This window comes from Notamacropus eugenii, chromosome 7, assembly GCF_028372415.1.
Source record: "Notamacropus eugenii isolate mMacEug1 chromosome 7, mMacEug1.pri_v2, whole genome shotgun sequence".
In the NCBI taxonomy this organism is placed as follows: Eukaryota; Metazoa; Chordata; class Mammalia; order Diprotodontia; family Macropodidae; genus Notamacropus; species Notamacropus eugenii.
Genome location: NC_092878.1, coordinates 104,388,154 through 104,410,527, shown reverse-complemented (window position 1 = coordinate 104,410,527; position 22,374 = coordinate 104,388,154). Strand labels below are relative to the sequence as shown.

General features: G+C 37.2%; 1 protein-coding gene across 3 annotated transcripts in view; it reads right to left on the bottom strand.

The window, feature by feature from the left end:
* CFAP96 (cilia and flagella associated protein 96) overlaps window positions 1–22,374 on the bottom strand; it is a 48,992-nt gene that overhangs the window by 25,169 nt on the left and 1,449 nt on the right. For 2 of the 3 annotated variants that reach the window (XM_072624179.1, XM_072624181.1), the window contains exons 2-3: window positions 14,080–14,277; window positions 9,336–9,555 (exon numbers count right to left, since the gene is read on the bottom strand). In XM_072624179.1, the coding sequence (XP_072480280.1) occupies window positions 9,336–9,555; window positions 14,080–14,179 (320 nt within the window). In that variant the 5' untranslated portion in view covers window positions 14,180–14,277. Of the gene's footprint in view, window positions 1–9,335; window positions 9,556–14,079; window positions 14,278–14,823; window positions 14,905–22,374 lie in introns of those variants that run through there. The other variant, XM_072624180.1, reaches the window with a different exon arrangement.

Below are 22,374 nucleotides of genomic sequence, written 5' to 3'. Positions count from 1 at the left end.
TAGAGTTATATTTTTTCTTGTCAAAAATGTCTCAAATAGAATCCTAGTAACAGAAATTACTGAATCAAAATGCACAACTTCTAGCTCATATTATATAATGCAATATTTCTTCCCAAAAGTATCACATAAATTCACAATGTATTTGTTACTCCACACTCATACTAACATTGAATTTCATTCTTTAGCCTCTTTACAAATTTAAGGAAGTATCTTAGAATAGCTTTAATTTCTCTTCCTCAGATTAGTGAAGAATGAGCAGTTTTTAGGTGGTTATTAATAATCTGTTTCTTCTTTCAAGCACTGCCAAATTGAAACATTTCTTTAAACACTTATCCACTGGATAATGTGTCTAATTCTTATAAATTTGTGTCCACTTCTTATGGGGTTTACATGTCAAGTTTTTATGAGAAATACTTAGGGCAAAGATATGTTTTCCAATTTGTTTTATTCCTTTTTAAATAATCAATCTATTTTGTCACCTATAATTTTTTCTACTTGTTGAATAATTTTCTTCCACTTCACTGAAGTGATAGGTAAACCCTTCAATTTCTTCTAATCTTTAGTTCATTATTTTTAAAAGTATTTAAATCATTGATCCAGTTTGGAATTTATTATCGTATATGGTGTGAGAGAAAAAGCATATTATAATAGACAAAAGACTAGGTTCGGTATCAGGAAGACCTGGGTTCAGGTCTTGCCTCTGATAAACTGGGTAGCCATGGGACTGTCACTCACCATCTCAGTACTCCAGACACTCTAAGATTATACAGAAAAGTTGCCAAAACATAACAAAACCTAATTTTTTGGCACAAACTCTCCAATTTTCCCCAAAGTTTAATCATTTCCTTCCAAGTTTTATGATATTGGATTTATGAAACACTGAAAGCCTCAGGTTGAAATTCTAGATTCTATTCCATTAGTTTCTTATTTTCTAAAATCCAGTACCTGATAATTTTAATAACTACCACTCTGTAGAATAATTTACGATCTGGTAGTATAAGTCCTCATTCTCCTTTTTATCAAACCCCCATTGGTCTCCTTAATATTCTTCAGTCAGTTATTTAGTAGGCATTTACTAAGTTCCTATTAAATCTCAGGCCCCTGATTGCTGGGAATATAAGACAATGCTTAACTCCATAAAGTTTATATTTTGGAGGGAGCAGAAAGGGAGCATTCACTGATCACAGCCTTCTCACAAAAGGGAAATGAGCTATAAGATGATAGCTTGGGGGATGGATGGATCAAGTCAGGGTTTTTAGAGGATGGGGGAGATGTGAGCATGGTTGTACATAGTAAGGAAGCAGCCATTAGCAAAGAAGAGATTGAAGAGAAGTGAAAGCGTAGAAATGACGAGGAAATCTGCTGGAGGAGACGGTAGAACAGAACCACTGTGCAGACAGAGGGGTTTGCCTTCACAAGGACAAGAGCCACCTCTTCACGGGAACAGGAATGAAGGAGAAGAAAGCAGAAGGCATCTGGGTGATGTGAGATGAGGAAGAAGGGAAAAGAGCTTTCCATGAATGACCTCAGTTTTTTCAGTGAAAACTGGCAAGGTCCTTGGCTGAGTGGGGAGATGGGAAGCTATAGGAAATTTGAGGAGGAATTTAAAGGTTTGGAGCTGCTATGGTGAGACAGCAAATTAACTGTTGTTTCATTAGTGACTGATTCTCTGTGGCCCCATTTGGAGTTTTCTTGGAACAAATACTGGAGTTGTTTGTCATTTGCTTCTCCAGCTTATTTTACAGATGAGGAAAGTGAAAAACAGAGTTAAGTCACTTGCCCAGGGTCACCTAGTTATTAATTGTCTAAGGCCAGGTTTGAATTCAGGTCTCCCTGACTTCAAGTCTACCACTCTATCACTAAAGGATTGGAGGGTTTGGAATATGATATTCCAGAAGGGAAAAGAGCCAGGATTACAACCAAGAAGTACCTACCCAGCAAAACTGAATATAATCCTTCAGAGGAAAACATGGTAATTCAATAATAGAAGACTTTTGAGCATTTTTTATGAAAAGACCAGAGCGCTGAATAGAAAATGTGACTTTCAAATACAAGACTCAAGAAAAGCATAAAAAGGTAAACAGGAAAGGGAAATCAAAAGGGCTTAATAAGGCTAAACTGCTTACATTCCTACATGGGAAGATGATACTTGTAACTCCTAAAAAGTTTCTCATTATTACGGCAGAGAGAAGGAATATATCAGAAGACACAGGTATGAGTTGAATATGAAGGAATAATATAAAAAAAAGTAAGATAGAAATGGACTAAGAAAAAGGGGAGAGGTAGAATGGGGTAAATTACCTCACATAAAAGTGGCAAGAAAAAGCTTTTACAGTGCAGGAGAAGAGAGGGGAGTAGGCGAACCTTATTCTAATCAGAAGAGAGAAATACATATACACTCATTTGGGTATAGAAATCTATCTTACTCTACAGAAAAGTACAAGGGGAACGGGATAAGAAAAGGGTGGAGGGGGAATGAGGGAGTGATAGAAGGGAGGGCAGATTGACGGAGGGATAGTCAGAAGCAAAACACTTTTGAGGAGGGAGAGGGTGAAAGGAGAGAGAGAACAGAAAAAAATGGGGGGAATAGGATGGAAGGAAATACAGTTAGCAACAGTAACTATGAAAAAGGTTTTGAAGCAAGTTTTTCTGATAAAGGCCCCAGTTCTCAAATATATAGAGAACTGAGTCAAATTTATGAAAATAAGAGATATTCCCCAACTGATAAATGATCAAAAGATATGAAGTTTTCAGATGAAGTAATCAAAGCTAGATATATATGAAAAAAATGCTCTCACTATTGATTGAAGAAATGCAAATTAAAGCAATTCTGAGGTATAAGCTCATACCTATTAGATTGGCTAATAGGACAGAAAATAAAAATGACAAGTAACGTAGGAAAAATGAGACATTAAATGCATTGTAGTAGAGTTGTAAACAGATCCAACCATTCTGTAGAATAATTTGGAATTATGCCCAAAGGGCTATAAAACCTCACATACCGTTTGAACTAATACCTCTACCGGGTCTGTATCCCAAAAGAGATAACAAACAAAGGAAAAGGACCTTTATGTCAAAAAATAGATTTTTAGCAGCACTTTTCTGGTGGCAAAAATTGGAATTTCAATTCCCCATCCAATTGGGGAATTGCTGAACAAACCGTGGTATATGATTATGATGGAATACTTCTGTGCTATAACAAATGATGAGCAGGATCAGAAAAACCTGAAAAGACTTACATGAGCTGATGCAAAATGAAACATACTGGGTACAAAGTAATAGCAATACTGTAAGACGATCAGCTGTGAATGACTTAGTTATTCTCAGCAATACAATGATCCAAGACAACTCTAAAGGATTTGTGATGAAAAATGCCATCCATCCCCAGAGACAGAACTGCTGGTGTCTGAATACAGAATGAAATATATTTTTTAATTTTATTTTTCTTAAAGCTTTTTCTTTTTGGTCTGCTTTCTTTCGCAACATGACTATTATGGAAATTTTTGCATGACTACACATTTATAACCTACACTGAACTGTTTGCCTTCTCCATGGGGGTAAGACGAGAGGAAGGAAGAGAATTTGGAATTCAAAGTTTTTAAAATGAATGTTAAAAATTGTTTTTACATGTAACTAGGGAGAAATAAAAATGAAAATAACAATAACAAAAAGAATAGAGGGAAAATAGAGTCATTCTCCAATATTTAGAGATATGAACAGACAATTCTATAAGAAGAAAACTCTGGTTATTTTAACTATATAAAAAATGTTCCAAATCACTATTAACTACAGAAACATAAATTAAAGCAATTCTGAGATCCCACTTCAGAAACGTCAGAGTGGCAAAGATGACCTAAAGAAAAGAAGATAAAATACTGGAGGGGCTGTGGGAAAACAGGCATGTTGATGTCAGTGGACCTGTGAATGGGGACAACCATTCTGGAAGGCAAATGGAATTATACACAACAAGGTACTAAGTACTGCTTGTCTTCAACTCAGATACATCACTGCTACGCCTATACCCAAAAGAAAACAAAAATAGGGGGCGGAGCCAAGATGGCGGAGTAGAAAGACACACATACGCTAGCTCCGAACCCACAGCCCATAAAATATCTGTAAAAAAGAACTGCCAACAAATTCTGGAGCAGCAGAAGCCACAGAACAACGGAGCGGACGAGACTTTTGTCCCAGAGAGCCTGCAAACCTCTCACAAAAGGTCCTTCGCACTGTGGACCCAGAGCAGAGCCCAGCCCTGCCTCAGCCGCGCAGCACCGAGAGGAGTGGATCCGAGCGGGCTTCAGGGACGGAATCTCCAATGGCTGCGGCCGCACAGGTCCCTCCACCCACAGGTGACGGAGGTCAGTGAGAGGGTCTCTTTGGTGGTTCGAGAGGGGAGTGGGGTGCCTCCATAACTCAGGCCCCCTCGGGAGGCAGCAGCAGAGGCGGGAGCAGACTGGGGTTCCCCAAGCAGGCAGGAGCCCAGATCCATTGTTGAAGGTCTCTGCATAAACCCCCTGAGGGAACTGAGCTCGTGAGGTGGCCCTGCCCCCACCTGAGCACCTGAACTTGATCTCACACTGAATAGCAGCCCCACCCCCGACCAAAGCCCTGAGGCTGGGAAGCAGCATTTGAATCTCAGACCCCAAGCCCTGGCTGGGCGGATCTGGAGGCCAAGTGGATGTGAAGAGAATATTCAGAAGTCAAGTCACTGGCTGGGAAAATGCCCAGAAAAGGGAAAAAAAATAAGACTATAGAAGGTTAAGACTATAGAAGGTTAGTTTCTTGGTGAACAGGTATTTCCTCCCTTCCTCTCTGATGATGAAGAACAATGCTTACCATCAGGGAAAGACACAGAAGTCAAGGCTTCTGTATCCCAGCCCACTCAATGGGCTCAGGCCATGGAAGAGCTCAAAAAGGATTTTGAAAATCAAGTTAGAGAGGTGGAAGAAAAACTGGGAAGAGCAATGAGAGACATGCAAGCAAAGCATGGAAAAACACCCTGCTAAAGGAGACCCAAAAAAATGCTGAAGAAAATAACACCCTGAAAAATAGGCTTAACTCAACTGGCAAAAGAGGTTCAAAAAGCCAATGAGGAGAAGAATGCTTTCAAAAGCAGAATTAGCCAAATGGAAAAGGAGGTTCAAAAGCTCACTGAAGAAAATAGTTCTTTCAAAATTAGAATGGAACAGATGGAGGCTAATGACTTTATGAGAAACCAAGAAATCACAAAACAAAACCAAAAGAATGAAAAAATGGAAGATAATGTGAAATATCTCATTGGAAAAACAACTGACCTGGAAAATAGATCCAGGAGAGACAATTTAAAAATTATGGGACTACCTGAAAGCCATGATCAAAAAAAGAGCCTAGACATCATCTTTCATGAAATTATCAAGGAAAACTGCCCTGAGATTCTAGAACCAGAGAGCAAAATAAGTATTCGAACAGAACACCGCCTGAAAGAGATCCAAAAAGAGAAACTCCTAGGAACATTGTGGCCAAATTCCAGAGTTCCCAGGTCAAGGAGAAAATATTGCAAGCAGCTAGAAAGAAACAATTCAAGTATTGTGGAAATACAATCAGGATAACACAAGATCTAGCAGCTTCTACATTAAGGGATTGAAGGGCATGGAATAGGATATTCCAGAAGTCAAAGGAACTAGGACTAAAACCAAGAATCACCTACCCAGCAAAACTGAGTATAATACTTCAGGGGAAAAATTGGTCTTTCAATGAAATAGAGGACTTTCAAGCATTCTTGATGAAAAGACCAGAGCTGAAAAGAAAATTTGACTTTCAAACACAAGAATGAAGAGAAGCATGAAAAGGTAAATAGCAAAGAAGTCATAAGGGACTTATAAAAGTTGAACTGTTTACATTCCTACATGGAAAGACAATATTTGTAACTCTTGAAACTGGGTGGTATTACACACACTTTTATTTTAATTATGATTAATTATAATTAATAATTTATTTTAATTAATTATTTTAATTACACACACGCACACACACATAGAGACAGAGTGCACAGAGTGAACTGAAGAGGATGGGATCATATCTTAAAAAAATGAAATCAATCAGTGAGAGAGAAATATATGGGAGGAGAAAGGGAGAAATGGAATGGGACAAATTATCTCTCATAAAAGAGGCAAGCAAAAGACTTATTAGAGGAGGGATAAAGTGGGGAGGTGAGAGAAAAACATGAAGTTTACTCTCATCACATTCTACCAAAGGAAGGAATAAAATGCACACTCATTTTGGTATGAAAACCTATCTTACAATACAGCAAAGTGGGGGAGAAGGGGATAAGCAGGGTGGGGGGGATGATGGAAGGGAGGGCATGGGGAGGAGGGAGCAATTTGAGATCAACACTCATGGGGAGGGACAGGATCAAAAGAGAGAATAGAAGTAATTGGGGGCAGGATAGGATGGAGGGAAATATAGTTAGTCTTATACAACACGACTCTTATGGAAGTCATTTGCAGAACTACACAGATTTGGCTTACATTGAATTGCTTGCCTTCCAAAGGGAGGGGGTGGGGAGGGAGGGAGGAAAAGAAGTCGGAACTCAAAGTTTTAGGAACAACTGTCGAGTACTATTCTTGCCACTAGGAAATAAGAAATATAGGTAAAGAGGTATAGAAAGTTATTTGGCCCTACAGGACAAAGGAGAGGATGGAGACAAGGGCAGAGAGGGATGATAGAGGAGAGAGCAGATTGGTGATGGGGGCAATTGGAATGCTCGGTGTTTTGGGGTGGGGGGAGGAGACAAGGGGGGAGAAAATTTGGAACCCAAAATTTTTTGAAAATGAATATTAAAAGTTAAACAAATAAATTAAAAAATTTATACCCCCCCCCCCAAAATAGAAAAGAAAACAAAAATAAAGGGAAAAGTCCTTTATGGGCAAAAAAAATTTATAGCAGCTCTTTTTGGCAAAGAACTGGAAACTCAAATGATGTCCATTAACTAAGGAATGGCTGAATAAGCTGCAGTACATGAACATGATGGAGTACTCATGCTGTAAGAAATGAAGGAATAAATGATTTCAAAAATTCATGGAAAGACATTTTTAGAAAGGAAGTGGTATAGAATGACTACATATATAATCCTCTTTTTTATGTTCTTTGTATTTGGAAATGCTCATTTTTGGGTGTTTGATAAGTTCAGAATAAAATAATGAAATAAACAAATTAGAAGAAATAGAAAATTAAAAATTCAATTTATTTTTAAAATATTTCCTATAGTTAGTGCATTGAAATTAAAGTTAAGTATTCACTGATGATCTGTTCTAGAGGTGTTGTAGATTCTTTCTCCTGTCTCTCTAAAATCTAATATTTCTTAAAAGAATCCCTACCTGTGATGAAAATTAATTTGGAAACAAAGTGTCCTATCTCTTAACAAGAGATATATAATATTCCAACTTTCACTGTCTCTTATTTTTACAGAAAACACTGCAAAAAATGAAGGGATTTTAACCTGTGTTTTCTTCTAGGACACTTGTAAATGTATCACCTTATAGTGATTGTTTTCAAAATTGATAATGATGTATCTAGAGCTCACCACTCTTGAAGTCTTGTTCATTATACTTATAATTTTTCCCTTGTTTCAAAATTCTCAGGAAATTTTATAATTTTCTAAAATGTCCTTCATGTTTTCAGGAAATCTAGTCATTCTCATTTGTTTTTTCTTTGCACCGTCCAAAAATCACTTTTGTCATTATTTTTCCAGTTACTGAGCTCCTTATTTTTCCGTCTTCCTATGTTCTTTCTCCTATTTTGCTGTCCAATAAAATAATTTTATAGCATGTTAAATTTACATTAACATTTTGAACTATTGGATTTCATCATCTTGTCTTAATATTGCACCAATTCCTAAGAAATAAGAATTTCATCTCATACAACTTTTGCTAATTTCATGTCTTTTTTAAATTCCATTTAGTCATCCTAATTAAATTCTAGCTCTGTTTCTAATTCTATAATTGATATTCTTTCCATGTGCTGTGCTTTTTTTTCTGGAATATTTCCCTTAGTTTCTTTAAATACATTATTTTGTTTCATTCCCCCCCCCCCAAGTTTTTCTTTGTTTTACTTTCTTTTAAAAGGTATTTTAAATTTACTTTTGAGACTTTCTTGCATTTTTGTTTGTTTTTGAGGGAAATATTAAGGAGATAAATTCCCTTATAACTTTTCCTTCCATTTTCTGCCTAAGACTCTCCCTTATAATCATGAAAATTCTTTCTGGTTTGATGAATAGGACTGATATATTAATAACTACTTAAATGGATTTTTTTAAAGTTTCTGTACTACTAAAAATTCAAATTACAAGTTCAAAATTTATCATTATATTTCACTGCAATACAGGGTAAAAGAAACTAGAAATGAACAAAATCAACAAAATATCTACTTAGGAAAAAAAAGGCATGGAGTTGACCAAAAGGAACAAGACATGTAAATCTGAATTTTCATTTGAAGAAAAAGTAAAATGCTTTAAGAACTAAAGATTTATAAAAAAAAAGAAAATTCAAATTTATTTTGAACTTGGAGGAATACAGGAATTTAACGGGTAAGATTTATGACCATGAAAAAGAAACTTATCTTCCTTAATTCTCATGAATAAAGTAGCAAAACCACAAAAATCTGCACTAATTCTGGAGAGGATCAAGAAATGAAATATTTAAACTAAATTAGCAGAAAATCTCAGTGACTGTATAATGCTGAAGAAATACTTTCAATACTGTCAAGTATATATCTTAACTAGAAAAGTGTTTCTAAATCTAGTTGGTTTGTTTTATAGTATAAGCATAATCCAATTTGTGAAAAGAGTATGGGGTGGGGAATGTAAGATTGTCGGTAAAAAGGGACAAGTGAGAATGTGAAACTTGAAGGGATGTTTGCATGTGTGTGTACAAAGTTCCTCAATGCTGTGTAGTGATGAAAATATCTTTTCAGCTGACTTTTTGAGAAGGTTTCTACACTTGAACTGAGTTTTAAAAAAAAAACAACCTTAAGTTTGTGTACACGTAGTAATTATGTGAATAGTTCAAATCCCAACCTATCCAAATTTTTGGTGTGTTTGAGCTGCTTAGATAATGAAGAGAAAGGATGTATGTGAGTTCTTGATTATTCAAACTGTCTCCAGGTTCACATGATTAAGATCTACTTCATCTGGATGGATAGGAACTGGAAAATCAATAAGCTGCAAAAATCAAATTAATTTAAGAATTACATCTAGAAACAAAAAAAAATGCATAAGCAAGTCTTAGGAAAAAGAATAACCGAGCAAAAAATAAAATAAACATGTGATTTCATTTAAGATTTTTTCCTCCAACACTTACGCTTTTTTTTCTCCATTACTGGGAAGGAAGGGTTTGCTTAAATTTTTTTTGGCTTCTTGTAACATATATCGCCTCCTTATTTGATTCAGATTTACGTAGCCCTCACCTTCAAATATTCTTAAAAACTGAGGTTCAAAGAAACCTTGTTGTAGAGCTGACATCATTTTACTACCCCCAGGCAGCATCTGTCTATTTTTGCCAGCAGTTTCATTAAAAGGTCCTTTAAAAAGAAGATGCAACATATTAATTATAACTTAATAGTAATTTAAATGGTTTAAAAATTCTTAAACAATAAATATAAAATTATAAATCTCAAATTCAGATTCAAAACAGCTGGTAGTTTTAACCTTTAGAAAGTGTTTGAAATGCACGTAACTAAGAGTAGTTATTTGAGAATGAAGTATTATAAAATGACCCTAAGACCCCAAGAAGTTCTCATCAATAAACCTAACGTAAGGGCTCTGATAGAACTGTATCTTTTTAGAGCTGAAAAAAGATTGCTAGGGGTTACAGTCTAAATTATTCATTTTATAGTCGTCAAAACTAAGGCCCAGAGATTTATCACTTGTCCAATATCACAAAGGTAATAGAGCAAAGCAAGTAAAGGCCTAGAGTCCACATTGGACTATCAGTTCAATGTCCTTTCTTGTAATTGGCAAGTTTGCCAAATCCTACTTGTATAGCCAGAGAGCTAAAAATAGATTTTACATTTTAAAAGTTTTATTATATTAAAAAATGCTAAAAACCAAAACATTCTTAGTTTATGGGCCATACCAACAGCTAGTTGAATTTGGTAACCTCTATGCTAGGCTATATAGATGACAATTTATACAAGGATTGTTCTTCCTAATTATATGACAAACTGGACAGGAGGTGGCCATGGGAAAGACTTGTTTATGATGTAGAAATTATTATTGTAAACTAGGAAAACCATGACATTTAAAAACCTGAAGGCAGATTTTTAAAAATTATTTGGTATTGTAAATGAAACAGGCAATTCAAGACATGTTACAAATATAATACCAATGATTTTCTTTATATATTCATAGTTCTTCATATGGTTATACATCTTACAAATACTTCAAAAGTCTGTGATGGCATCATACGGGTATCAGAGGTCACAGTCAATTAGTCAGTAAACATTCATTAATCATAAACTATGTGCAAGGCACTGTGCTGAATGCTGGATAGTTCTTGGAGATGTCTCTTAAGAGATTCTGTGGCTTAACAAGGTATTACCCTATGGTCAGTCTTGTGATACGTATCTCTGAAGTGAGTTTGGCCGATATTCAGGTAGTGAGTCCTTTGAGTGGTCTGCACATCATGAATTTAAACTTGGTTCAATGTGCCAGTACTGATGGTCTGCTGGAATTGCTTTTGAGAATCTAGAGCCATACCCATCCACACCATTAAACTGGGACTTTGGCAGACTTTTCTTTACATGTATAGAAAAAAGGGTTTTAAATATGTCAAGTGACTTAAATATTTGCAGTTCCAATTAAATGATGGCATGCTTGCCCGGGTTCTAGATAGCAGACAATGCTCTTGTGCTTCCTAGTCACCAATGGAGTGAAACAGGGCTGTGTGCTTGCTCCCACGCTATTTAGCATGATGTTTGCGGCCATGTTGTCAAATGCTTTCAGTGAGGATGAGCATGGCATCAAGGTCAACTACTGTATTGATGGTAAGTTCTTCAATTTGAAAAGGCTACAAACCAAGACCAAAGTAGAGGGAGTGTTGGTGCATGATTTTCCATTTGCAGATGATTGTACACTCAATGCAGCCTCTGAAGCTGAGATGCAACAAAGTATGGATCAGTTCTCTGCTGCCTGTGCTAATTTTGGCCTAATAATTGACACCAAGAAAACACAGGTGGTCCATGAGCCATCACCACACCATCCAGACGTGGAACCATTGGTTACAGCAAATGGAGAAATTCTAAATATTGCGGATAGGTTCATTTACCTTGGTAGTGTACTTTCCCAGGGATGTACACATTGACAATGAGGTTGATGCATGCATTGCTAGAGCTAGCTCAGTGTTTGGGAGACTCCAAAGAAAAGTTAGGGAGATATCAGACTCACTACCAAACTGAAGGTCTACAGAGCTGTTGTGCTGACCTCATCGTTGTATGCCTGTGAAACATGACAGTCTACCAGTGCCACGCCAGGAAACTGAATCACTTCCATTTGAACTGTCTTAGGAAGATTCTGAAGATCACCTGGCAGGATAAGGGACCAGACACTGAGGTCTCTGTCCAAACTAAACTGCCAAGCATCCAAACTATGCTTCAGAGAGTGCAACTTCAATGGGCTGGTCACATTGTTCAAATGCAAAATATATGCTTGCAAAAAGGACTATTTTATGGAGAACTCACATGGGGCAGGCAATTACATGGTGGTCAGAAGAAGTGATACAAGGACACTCTCAAGGTCTCCCTCAAGAACTTTGGAATTGATTATGTGACACAAGAGACACTGGCCCAGGACTACTCAGCATGGTGTGCCCACATCAGAAAAGGTGCTGTGCTCTATGAGCAAAGCAGAATTGAGACAGCACAAAGGAAACATAGGATGTGCAAATTTGGAGTAACCACCCCAAATATTCACGCTGACTACTAGTGCCCAATCTGTGGTAAAGCATTCCAAGCTCGTACTGGTCTGATCAACCAAAGTCAGACACAATGAAACTTGACTTTATCATAGTGATGCCATTTTGGTCTTCTTCCAGAACAAAGGACAACAACCAACCCACCAACTATTCCATTGGTCAAAATTCCAAAATCTTTAAAATTTTTCTCAGGACTAATACCTCCTTCAAAAAGTACAGAAATTAAGAAGTATAGTTAGACAGCCCTTTGAAAGAGATCTTGGGGGTTTAGTGGACCACAATCACCAGATGAACAGGCCATGTGATAAGGTGTCCAAAGAAGATGAGCTCTTTGGGCAAACAACCTTGCACAGCTTTTAGGAATAGGGAGATCACAGTCCCTCTTGTAATCTGCCCTGATCAGACCACATCAGAATACTGTGTTCAGGTCAGAGTACCAAAGTGTAAGAAGGGCACTGATAACATAAAGAGTGTCCAGAAGAGGGCAACTAACATGTGAAAGGTCTTAAACCCAATATCAATCAAGAGCCTGGGAAGGTTTGCTCTGCAGGAGAGAAGACTTGGGAGGAGGAACATGGCGAGCCACCACACAGAAGTGGGATTAGATTTGTTCTCACTGGCCCTCAGACGACAATCAGGAACAATAAGGAGCAATGAACAGAAATTACAATGAGGTAAGTTTAGGTTTGATGGCAGGAAAAACCCAAACTTCCTAATAATTACAACTGTCCAAAAAGTGGCTTGGACTGCCTAGGGACATGGTGAGCTCTGCCTTCCTGAAGGTCTTCCAGTGGAGGCTAGATGACTAGCTGGAGAGCTTTTATACTGGGCTCCCTTTAGTGGACATGGACTGGACTCAGTGGCCACTGCAGGCCCTGTCAATTCAAAGATTCTAATTCTGTGACTGCAGTCTCCATCCAACTCTAATTGTCCAGTACTGTTTTCCCTTCTCTTGATCAGTAATGGATGCAATCAGATCATTCATTCATTATCTTCTCTCATCAGTCTTAAAGTCATTCAGCCCTTAATCAGAACAACATTAATTCTGGCTTTGTGTAACTAACATCAGTTTTCATCTCTTTACTGCTTAAAGTACTCCACTTGACAACCCAAATCATTTCTAAAGCTCTCAGTTCTCAGTGATTTCGGAATTCAAAATCTTCTCTGAGCTGGGCTTTTTCTGTTGAATTGTAGCAGAATGCTGCCAATGGCAAAGGTTCAGGAACCTGGAGTTAGGGGAGACTTCTTCACTATGTGACAAGGGCAAGGTGCTTAACATCTTTCAGGTTTAGGTTCTTCATTTCTCACATGGGCTGATAACAATGGCAGCTGGGCTGCTCCGTGGAGAGAGCGCCAGACCTGGAGTCAGGAAGACCCAAGTTCAAATCCAGCCTCAGACATGTGCTAGCTGAGTGACACTAGACAGGTCACGGAATCTCTTTTTCCTTAGTTTTCTCATCTGTAAAATGGGGATAATAGCAACTACTTTGCATGGTTGGTGTGAGGATCAAATGAGACAATATTTGTAAGGTACTCTGCAAACCTTAAAATGCCATATAAATTACCATATTATATATTACAATATTAAGTTATATTACTTATATTGTATTATATTATGTACATAAAGAAACAATTGTTATTATACATATATTACCTATCCTACAGGGTGATTGTGAGGACTCAATGAGTTAATGTATATCAAAGGGAAATAGGGAAGAATAAACTCTTTCAGGTTTTAAGTTTAAACAATATTAGAATGTATTCTTTAAAATACTTGTTAATTTGTGTGAATATTCATTAAGAGTTGTAAAACATGTGAGCCATAGGCCAAAATACTCCCAAGTGTCCTTACAACATTAAAACATAATTAAATTAAAATTAAAATATAATCAGAAAATCTTTAACTAAAATAAATAAAAATATAATAGAACATAGATAATGTTAATATGTGGTTTTCTATGTCAACATGCAACCCATAGGGATTCTTAGTTATGGTTTAATGGCCTCCATTTCTGTGAGTTTGACACTGCTGGTTTAAAACATTTATTATTCCTGACCTCAACCATTAAATCTGAAACTTTTATGTAAAAAAAAAATCAGTTATTTAACAATTAATGAAATAAAATATACTTACGATTAAATGGTGACACATATTTGTCCCCTATAGTAATATACTCCATTTCACTAAACAGGCCAAGTCGGTCCATGTCTGATTTTCCTACTTCTCCAGGCATGGTTGCTTTTGGTGGTAGTGATATTCTCTATTCTAAGAAGTTTGAAAATTTCTTAGGTTTACTTCTCTTTTGTTAAATGCCTAGTAAACTGATAACATCTGAAACAAAATTTAAGGGGAAAAATTATTATTATTTAGTGAAACTCAAATCTCGATTAACAAGATATTTTCATTCTGATAGGTTTGATCACAAGAATAACATGTTCTATTACAAACAATAATCTCCAACTTATTCTCTGAAAAGAACCTACTTTTTACTTGCTTAAAGTAAAAGTTGAGGGAGAAGGTATTTGCAGAAAACCATTAGGGAAGGAGTAATAAATGAAAGTTAATCCATTGCCCTTGCCACTTACCATGCTGATGGACACAGACATGTGACTAAATCTGTTGTCTCAAATTAAACCTATCAGTGATCCCTACTTTAAAATGTGTAAGTGTGTAATAACATAACTATCTTAACATCATTTGAGCATAATTAGCATCTTATAACAAGCTAAAGGAACATTTCAAAATCATGGATGTAGAGCTGAAAGGAACCTTTAGTTTAACTCCCTCATAATATAGACAAGGAAATTAAGGCAGACAGATATTAGGTAGTTTATACAGGGTCACACAGGCAGTAAGTGTCAGAGGCAGGATACGAACCCATATCCTCCTAACTCCAAGTCCAGTGCTTTCTGTCTATTATACCTTGCTGCTTCCTCCAAAATCTTGACTACACAATCAGCCACCTTAGTAAAAAAATGATTATTCTGATTTATATATATTAGAACTCAACACAAACTCGCATTTTCCTGAGTATACAATGAACAATATATATCATTTATACATTTTTTAGAAACAAAGTCCTCCCTGCAAAGACATCTGATATTTCATTGTGGCATGGAGGTGACTCTGGGCTATTAAAGCTGTGCCAGTGGAGTATAAGCTGTGGTCAAGGCTGTAAAGCTAGAAAAGGATTCAAACACAGACCAGGAATATAATTCTGTGGCGGATTCAAACTCAAGGGATCCTGATCCCAAATCTCACACTCTTTTTACAGTACCTCTAGCTGCCAGGTATTAAAAGTGTCAGAGATTACAATGTTCCCCTCCTGGATCACTGCTCTGTCATGGCAGAGGGGCTTGTGTAGCTCAATTAAACTATGAGTGATGCTGTGCAGCGCTACACAAGATAGATCATAGTGGAGAGTTCTGACAAAAGATGACCCACTGGAGAAGAAAATGGCAAACTACTCTAGTATCTTTGACAAGAAAACCCTGTGGACAGTATTAAAATATAAAAGAAATGACATCGGAAGATGAGCCCGTCAGGTTGGAAGGTGTCCAGTACACTACTGCAGACGAGAAGAGGACAACTCCAAGTAGCTCCAGTACTAATGAACCATCTGGACCAAAGCCAAAAGGAAGCTCAGCTGAAGATGTGTCCGATGACAAAAGAGAAGTATGATGCTGCAAAAATCACTACTGCATAGGAACCTGGTAGACAAGTAGGAGATGAAATATCAACATGGTGGGCATCAGTGAACTTGAATGGATGACTTTATTTCAGATGATGACTATGTCTCTGCTGTGGACAAGAACCCTTTAGAAGAAATGGAGTAGCCCTCGTAGTCAATAAAATGGTGAGCAAAGCAGTGACAATGATGTCTATGCAAATCCAAGGCAGACCATTCAAAGTCCCCCCAAAAAAGATGTCATATTTATCATAGCAGATTGAAATGCTAAAGTAGGAAATCAAAAGGTAATTGGAATTAACAGCAAGTTTGGCCTGGAGTACAAAATGAAGCAAGGCAGAAACTAAAAAGTTTTGTCGAGATAAATCACTTGTTATAGCAAACACTGTTTTTCAACAAGGCAAAAGGGGACTCTACACATGCACATCACGAGATGATCAATACAGAAATCCGATTGATTATATGTACATTGCAAAGGTAGAGATAGTCTATACAGTCAGTTCAGAATAAGACCTGGAGCTAACTGTGGCTCAGATCATGAGTTTCTTATTACAAAATTTAGACTTAAACTGAAGTAAGGAAAACCATCAGACATAGCTATAATCTAAATAACATCCCTTATGAATATGAAGTGGAAGCAATGAACAGATTCAAGGGACTCGATCTCGTAAATAGACTGCCTAAAGAAGTATGGACAGAGGTGGGCCTGTGCAGGAGGTGGAAAGAAAAAATATCTGGAAGAAAAGAAGAGCAGGAAAGCAAAATGGCCTCTGATGAGGCTTCACAAATAGCTGAGGAAACAAAGGAAGAGAAAGGTGAAGGAGAAAGGGAGAGGTGCCCCCAAACTGAGGGTAGAATTCCAGAGAATAACAAGGAGAGATTTAAAAAAAAGTTTTCTTAAATGAGCAATGCAAGGAAATAGAAGAAAATGATCAAATGGAAAAAACAAAAGGTCTCTTCAAAAAAACTGTTGTTGTTGTTTCAGTCACATCTGACTCATGATCCTATTTGGGACTTTCTTGGCAAAGATTTTACATTTTACAGATTAGAAAACTGAGGCAAATAAAGTTCAGTGACTTGCCCAGGGTCACATAGCTAGTAAGTGTCTGAGACCAAAACTGAACTCAGGAAGATGAGTCTTCCTCACCGTAGGCCCAGTACTCTTATCTAATGCACCAAGAAAATTAGAGATATTCAGATACATAGAGAGAACTGAGTCAAATTTATAAGAATACAAGTCATTCCCCAATTAATAAATGGTCAAAAGATATGAACAGGCAGTTTTCAGATGAAGAAATCAAAGCTATCTAGTCATGTGAAAAAATACTCTAAATCACTATGGATTAGAGAAATGCAAATTAAAACAACTCTGAAGTATCACCTCTCACCTATCAGATTGGATAATATGACAGAAAAGGAAAAGTATAAACGTTGGAGAAGATGTGGGAAAATTGGAACACTCATACATTACTGATAGAGTTGTGAACTGATCCAACCATTTTTGAGAGTAATCTGGAAGTATTCCCAAAAGGCTACCATGCCATGCGTACCTTTTGATCAAGCAATAACGATACTTGGTCTGTATCCCAAAGAGATTTTTTAAAAGGGAAAAGGACCTGCATGTGCAAAAATATTTGTAGCAGCCCTTTCTGTGGTGGCAAAATATTGGAAACTGAGGGGATATTCATCAATTGGGAAGTGGCTAAACGGGTTTTGGTATATGATAGTAATAGAATACTATTGTACTAAAATGAATGATAAGCTGAATGATTTCAGAAAAACCTGGAAAGATTTAAATGAACTGATGCAAACTGAAATGAGCAGAATCAGAAGAACATTGTACACAGTAACCACAATACTATGTGATGACCAACTGTGAAGGACTTAGCTATTCAATCCAAGACAATTCCCAAGGACTCATGATGGAAAATGCCATCCACCTTCAGAGAAAGAACTGATAGAGACTGAATGAAGATTAAAGAATATTATTTTTCATCTTTCATGGGGTTATTTTTGGTCTGTTTTCTTTCACAACATGGCCAATATGGAAATATGTTTTATATATGTATAACCTATATCAAGTTGCTTGCCATCTCATGGAGGGGGTAAAGGAGAAGGGGAGAGAGAATTTGAAACTCAAAATTTTTAAAAACTAATTTTAAAAATTGTTTTTATGTGTAACTGGGGAAAAATACTCATTTAAAAAATAAAGAAAATTAGAGATACCAAAGGAACATTTCATGCAGAAATGGTAGGGACTTAACAGAAGCAGAAGACATTAAGAAGGGATGGCAAGAATAAGCAAAAGAACTATACAAGAAAGACCTTAACATCACCACTAGCCACCATGGTGTGGTTACTGATACTGAGCCTTCATCCTATAGAATGAAATCAAATGGGCCTAAGGAAGCATGGCTAACAGTAAGGCTAGTGGAAGTGATGGAATTCCAGCTGAGCTATTTAAAATCCTAAAAGACGATGATGTTAAAGTCCTGCACTCAATATGCCAGCAAAGTTGGAAAACTCGAGTGGAAAATATCAGTTTATGTCCCAATCCTAAAGAAGAGCAATGCCAAGACATGTTCAAATTATCAAACAATCACGCTCATTTCACACACCAGTAAGGTTATGCTTAAGATTCTGCAAGCTAAGCTTCAATAATATGTGAATTGAGAATTACCAGGAGAACAGGCTGGTTTTCAAAAAGGAACTAGAGACCAAACTGCCAACATTCACTAATTATGGAGAAAGCAAAAGAGTTCTGGAAAAACATCTAGTTCTGCTTCACTGACTACACTAAGTAAGGCCTTTGACCATATGAACCGCAACAAAATATGGCAAATCCTCAAAGAGAGGAGAGTACCAGATCATCTTACTTGTCTCCTGAGGAATCTGTACACAGGTCAAGAAGCAAGTTAGAACATGGGATGACTAATTGGCTTAAGACTGGAAAAGGAACACACCATGGCTGTATAATGTATCTTATTTGTTTAACTTGGATGTAGAAGACATCCTGTAGAATGCCAGGCTGGACTAATCAAAAGCCAGAATTAAGGGTGCCAGGAGAAATATTAAAATCTCAGATATGCAAACAATACAACTCTGATAGCAGAAAGTGAAGAAGAGTTAAGAAGCTTCTTGTAGACTGTGAAAGAGGAAAGTGTAAAAGTTAGCTTGAAGCTTAACGTCCAAAAAACTAAGATCTTGGCAATTGGTCCCATCATTTCATAGCAAACAGAGGGAAAAGAAATGGAAACATTGTCAGATTTTGTATTCTTGGGCTCAAAGACCACAATTGCAGCCATGAAATTAAAAGATGCTCCACAGAAGACAATCTATGGCAAATCTGTACAGTACACTAAAAAGCACAGACACCACCTTGCTGTCTGCAGAGTAACGTATGGCTGTAAGAATAAGGAAAGCTGAGCACCACAGAATCAAAGACTTCTGACAGTCCCTTGGACCAGAAGGAAATCAGTGGAAGATAAAACACTGAAACTGAAGCTTAAATACTTTGGCCACATAATGAGAAGACAGCACTCACTGGAAAAGGATCCAATGTTGAAAAAGATGGAAGGCAAAAAAAAAATTTTTTTAAAAGAGGGAATGGCAGAGGATGAGATGGATGGTGTCATGGAAACAACAAACATGAACTTGAACAGACTTCAAGAGATAGTGGTAGAAGGGCTTGTCATGTGATGGTCCATGGGATCACAAAGAGTTAGACATGTCTGAATGACTAGACAAAGTCAGAGGTTGGAACTCTTAACTCCAGAAACAGTACTATTAGATCTTAAAATCCATATGGACAAGGACCACATCTTATCTAAAGAACAAAAATGCCCCACCCAGGCTACCCTTATATTAATTAGGCAGCATATACCATGGTATTCCTTTGTATTGACCTAGTTTACTGAATATCGAAAAAGAAAAATTAGATTAAAATACTTCTTAATAAGCCATTGTTGTGTTAAAGGAATGAGATTTATGTTTTTTCAACTAAAAGCAAGGAACTAAGGACTCTGGCTTCATTGTACCCTATTTTCTATCAACCAACAAATATATTTCTTTATATCAAGTAATCAGTAATCCTGTTACACGCCAGAACCACTAGGTTAATAAAATATACAAATAAAATAAGTAAAATAATACAAATAAAAATACAAAATTAAGATACACTCCACCCTCAAGGAACTTTCATTTTACTAGGAAAAAATAACTTACTCACGGATTAGTAAATATGAAATGGGACAGGCATTAGATCTGTGATTTCATTGATATAAGGAAATCCCAGGCGAGAAGACTACCATTTCAGGTAGGCAACTTGTCTACAGCAATCCAGTTGCAGATTGAGACATACGTTTTTGGACAAGGGAAGAATGGACACTATCAGCTAGGAAAACTGAAGGCTTCCTTGAGGAGGTGCCTTTGACTTGGACTTTAATGGACCAGTAAGATTTAAAGGGCAGGAAGGACAAAGAAATTGGTTTTCCAGGTTTAGTAACAGTATGAGTAAAATGCTTGGAGGCAGCAAACTATAGGAGAAAATATCCAAATAGTCCATTTTGGCTGAAATGCAAGAAGGTGAAAATATGAGGTAAGGCAAGTTGGCTCCAGATTACAGGTCTTGAATATCTAGCAAAGAAGTCTGACCTGGACACAGTTGGCTATGGGTAACCATCGAATGCTTCCGAGAGAACAATCAAATGATCAAATCTTTGAGTAAGCAAGATTGCTCCATCATCAATATAAAGGACAGCAGGCAAAAGGAGAGAGAATGGATTTAGGAAGACCCACCAAAAGACTATTTATAGGAGGGTGCCAAAAAAGGACTTTACCACAGAGCAGGCAAGGGAAAGAAAATGAGATAGATGGCAGTGACGCCACATGAGGCAGAAGCAGGACTTGTCAGCAGAATTTTAACTGTAGTACAGACAGGAACCAATCTCTAACCTGTGAATAGCCAGAGCTGTACAAAGCAGGTCGGAGACAGAAGTGCCAGCAAACAAGTACCGTTTTAATTACTTTTGGAGTGGGGAATGCAGTCTGCATACCTTCTGAAGTTCTCCTGAGGAGAGCTCCCCATGCTGGAGTAAAGGCATAGTGTACATACATATTTCAGAGGGGGAAATGGGGGTGAGGGGAGAAAGGTTGACAACACAATCATTTCCAGAGCCTGAGTGGTTTCCCAGGACAAGCCCACAAGTACAGGGCAATACAGGTGTTCTGGAATCCTGTGACAAACAGTTCTCAGGTTGACTGTTTCAAGTCTTGGGGGTCATTACTTGGTGGGGCACAGGACCAGAGTTCTGTGATGGGAACAGGTTCTTGCATTCTTTGATTCGCTTCACCTAAGGCACACAGCCACAGGAATGTAGTGATAGCATGTAAGAACGTTGTCAAGGGTTTGATTGATCATTTCAAGCTGCACTGAGTTTCTGATTTCCAAGCCAGAAAAGGCAGGTCTGAGAAATCTAAATTATTAGTATCTTTGTTACACGTATCGATTAATATGAAAATCATACTTCCCTTCACAGACTCATGGGAGAGTTGAGGAGGAAAAATTAAAAGTTTTAAAAACAGGAGACTGGATGATTAGAACGATGTGAATGTACCATTGAGAGAAGGTGTAAACTCAGCTGGGTCAGGTATTGAGGGAAGATAATGAAGTCAGACTAGGAGGTGCCAAGTTTGAAGTGCCAGTGAGACCTCAAGACAGAAGTGTCCAATCAGCAGCTAGAGATGGGATCTGAAGTTCAGCAGAGAGACTTAGATTAGCATCATCTGAAGAGATGTCACTCTAGACTCATCTCAGCCTATTCTATAGAGCTGGTAAAGGAAACTTTTGTGAACTCATCATCATTAATGTCCAACTTGAAGGACTGCCTCACACACAATTTAAATCAAAGCACAAGCTTTTCTCATTTTCAACTCCCTCCACCACAACAGTAAAGTTAATTTACAAGATTGATCAGAACAGCCCAGTTATGCTTTATATTAAGCAGGTGAATATTGGACCATAAATGTTCTCACAACCCTTCAGAAGAAGTTGGAAGTAAAGAACCATAACTTTTTTCATGCAGTGAACTTTTATTAACTGTGTTCAAGGCTGTTTCCTTAAATTTTCTTATAGCACCATGTCTAAATCTGGACTTTGTTAATCTACTGGGGGAGGAGGGATTTAGTTTAGTTCTCCACCCTCCCCTTACCATTAAACTAGGCTCAAAATTACAAAAATTAAAAATGGAACAGTGCCAGCCTTTGAAAAGCTTAGTCTAATAAGACACACTTTTAGTACAATATTCAATGTGACAACTGGTAAAAGAGAAAAATGGACAAAGAGCTAGATGAGAACATTTTAGGAAGAGAAAAAGATTATTTTTTATCCATGAGGGAATTAAAAATCTTCATGGAGAGATGGTCTCTTGCACTGGGCCTTGAAGAAAAAGAATTCTGAAAGGCACAGATGTATCAGGAATGTATTCCAGGAATATGGGACAGCCAGCAAGCTAAGTGTGGGACTCCAAGGCAAGATTAGGACATAGTCTAGAAATCATAATTGCTACAAATCTGGGCTTGATTTATTTCTTGTTTTGTTGACTGTATGGACTTAAAAGTGCTAATAATTCAAGTTAATTTAAAAGTCGTTAAAGATTTACCAGCACAGCCCATCAATTGGGGAATGGTTAAGTAAATTATGGTATATGAATGTAATGGAATACTATTGTGCTATGAGAAAT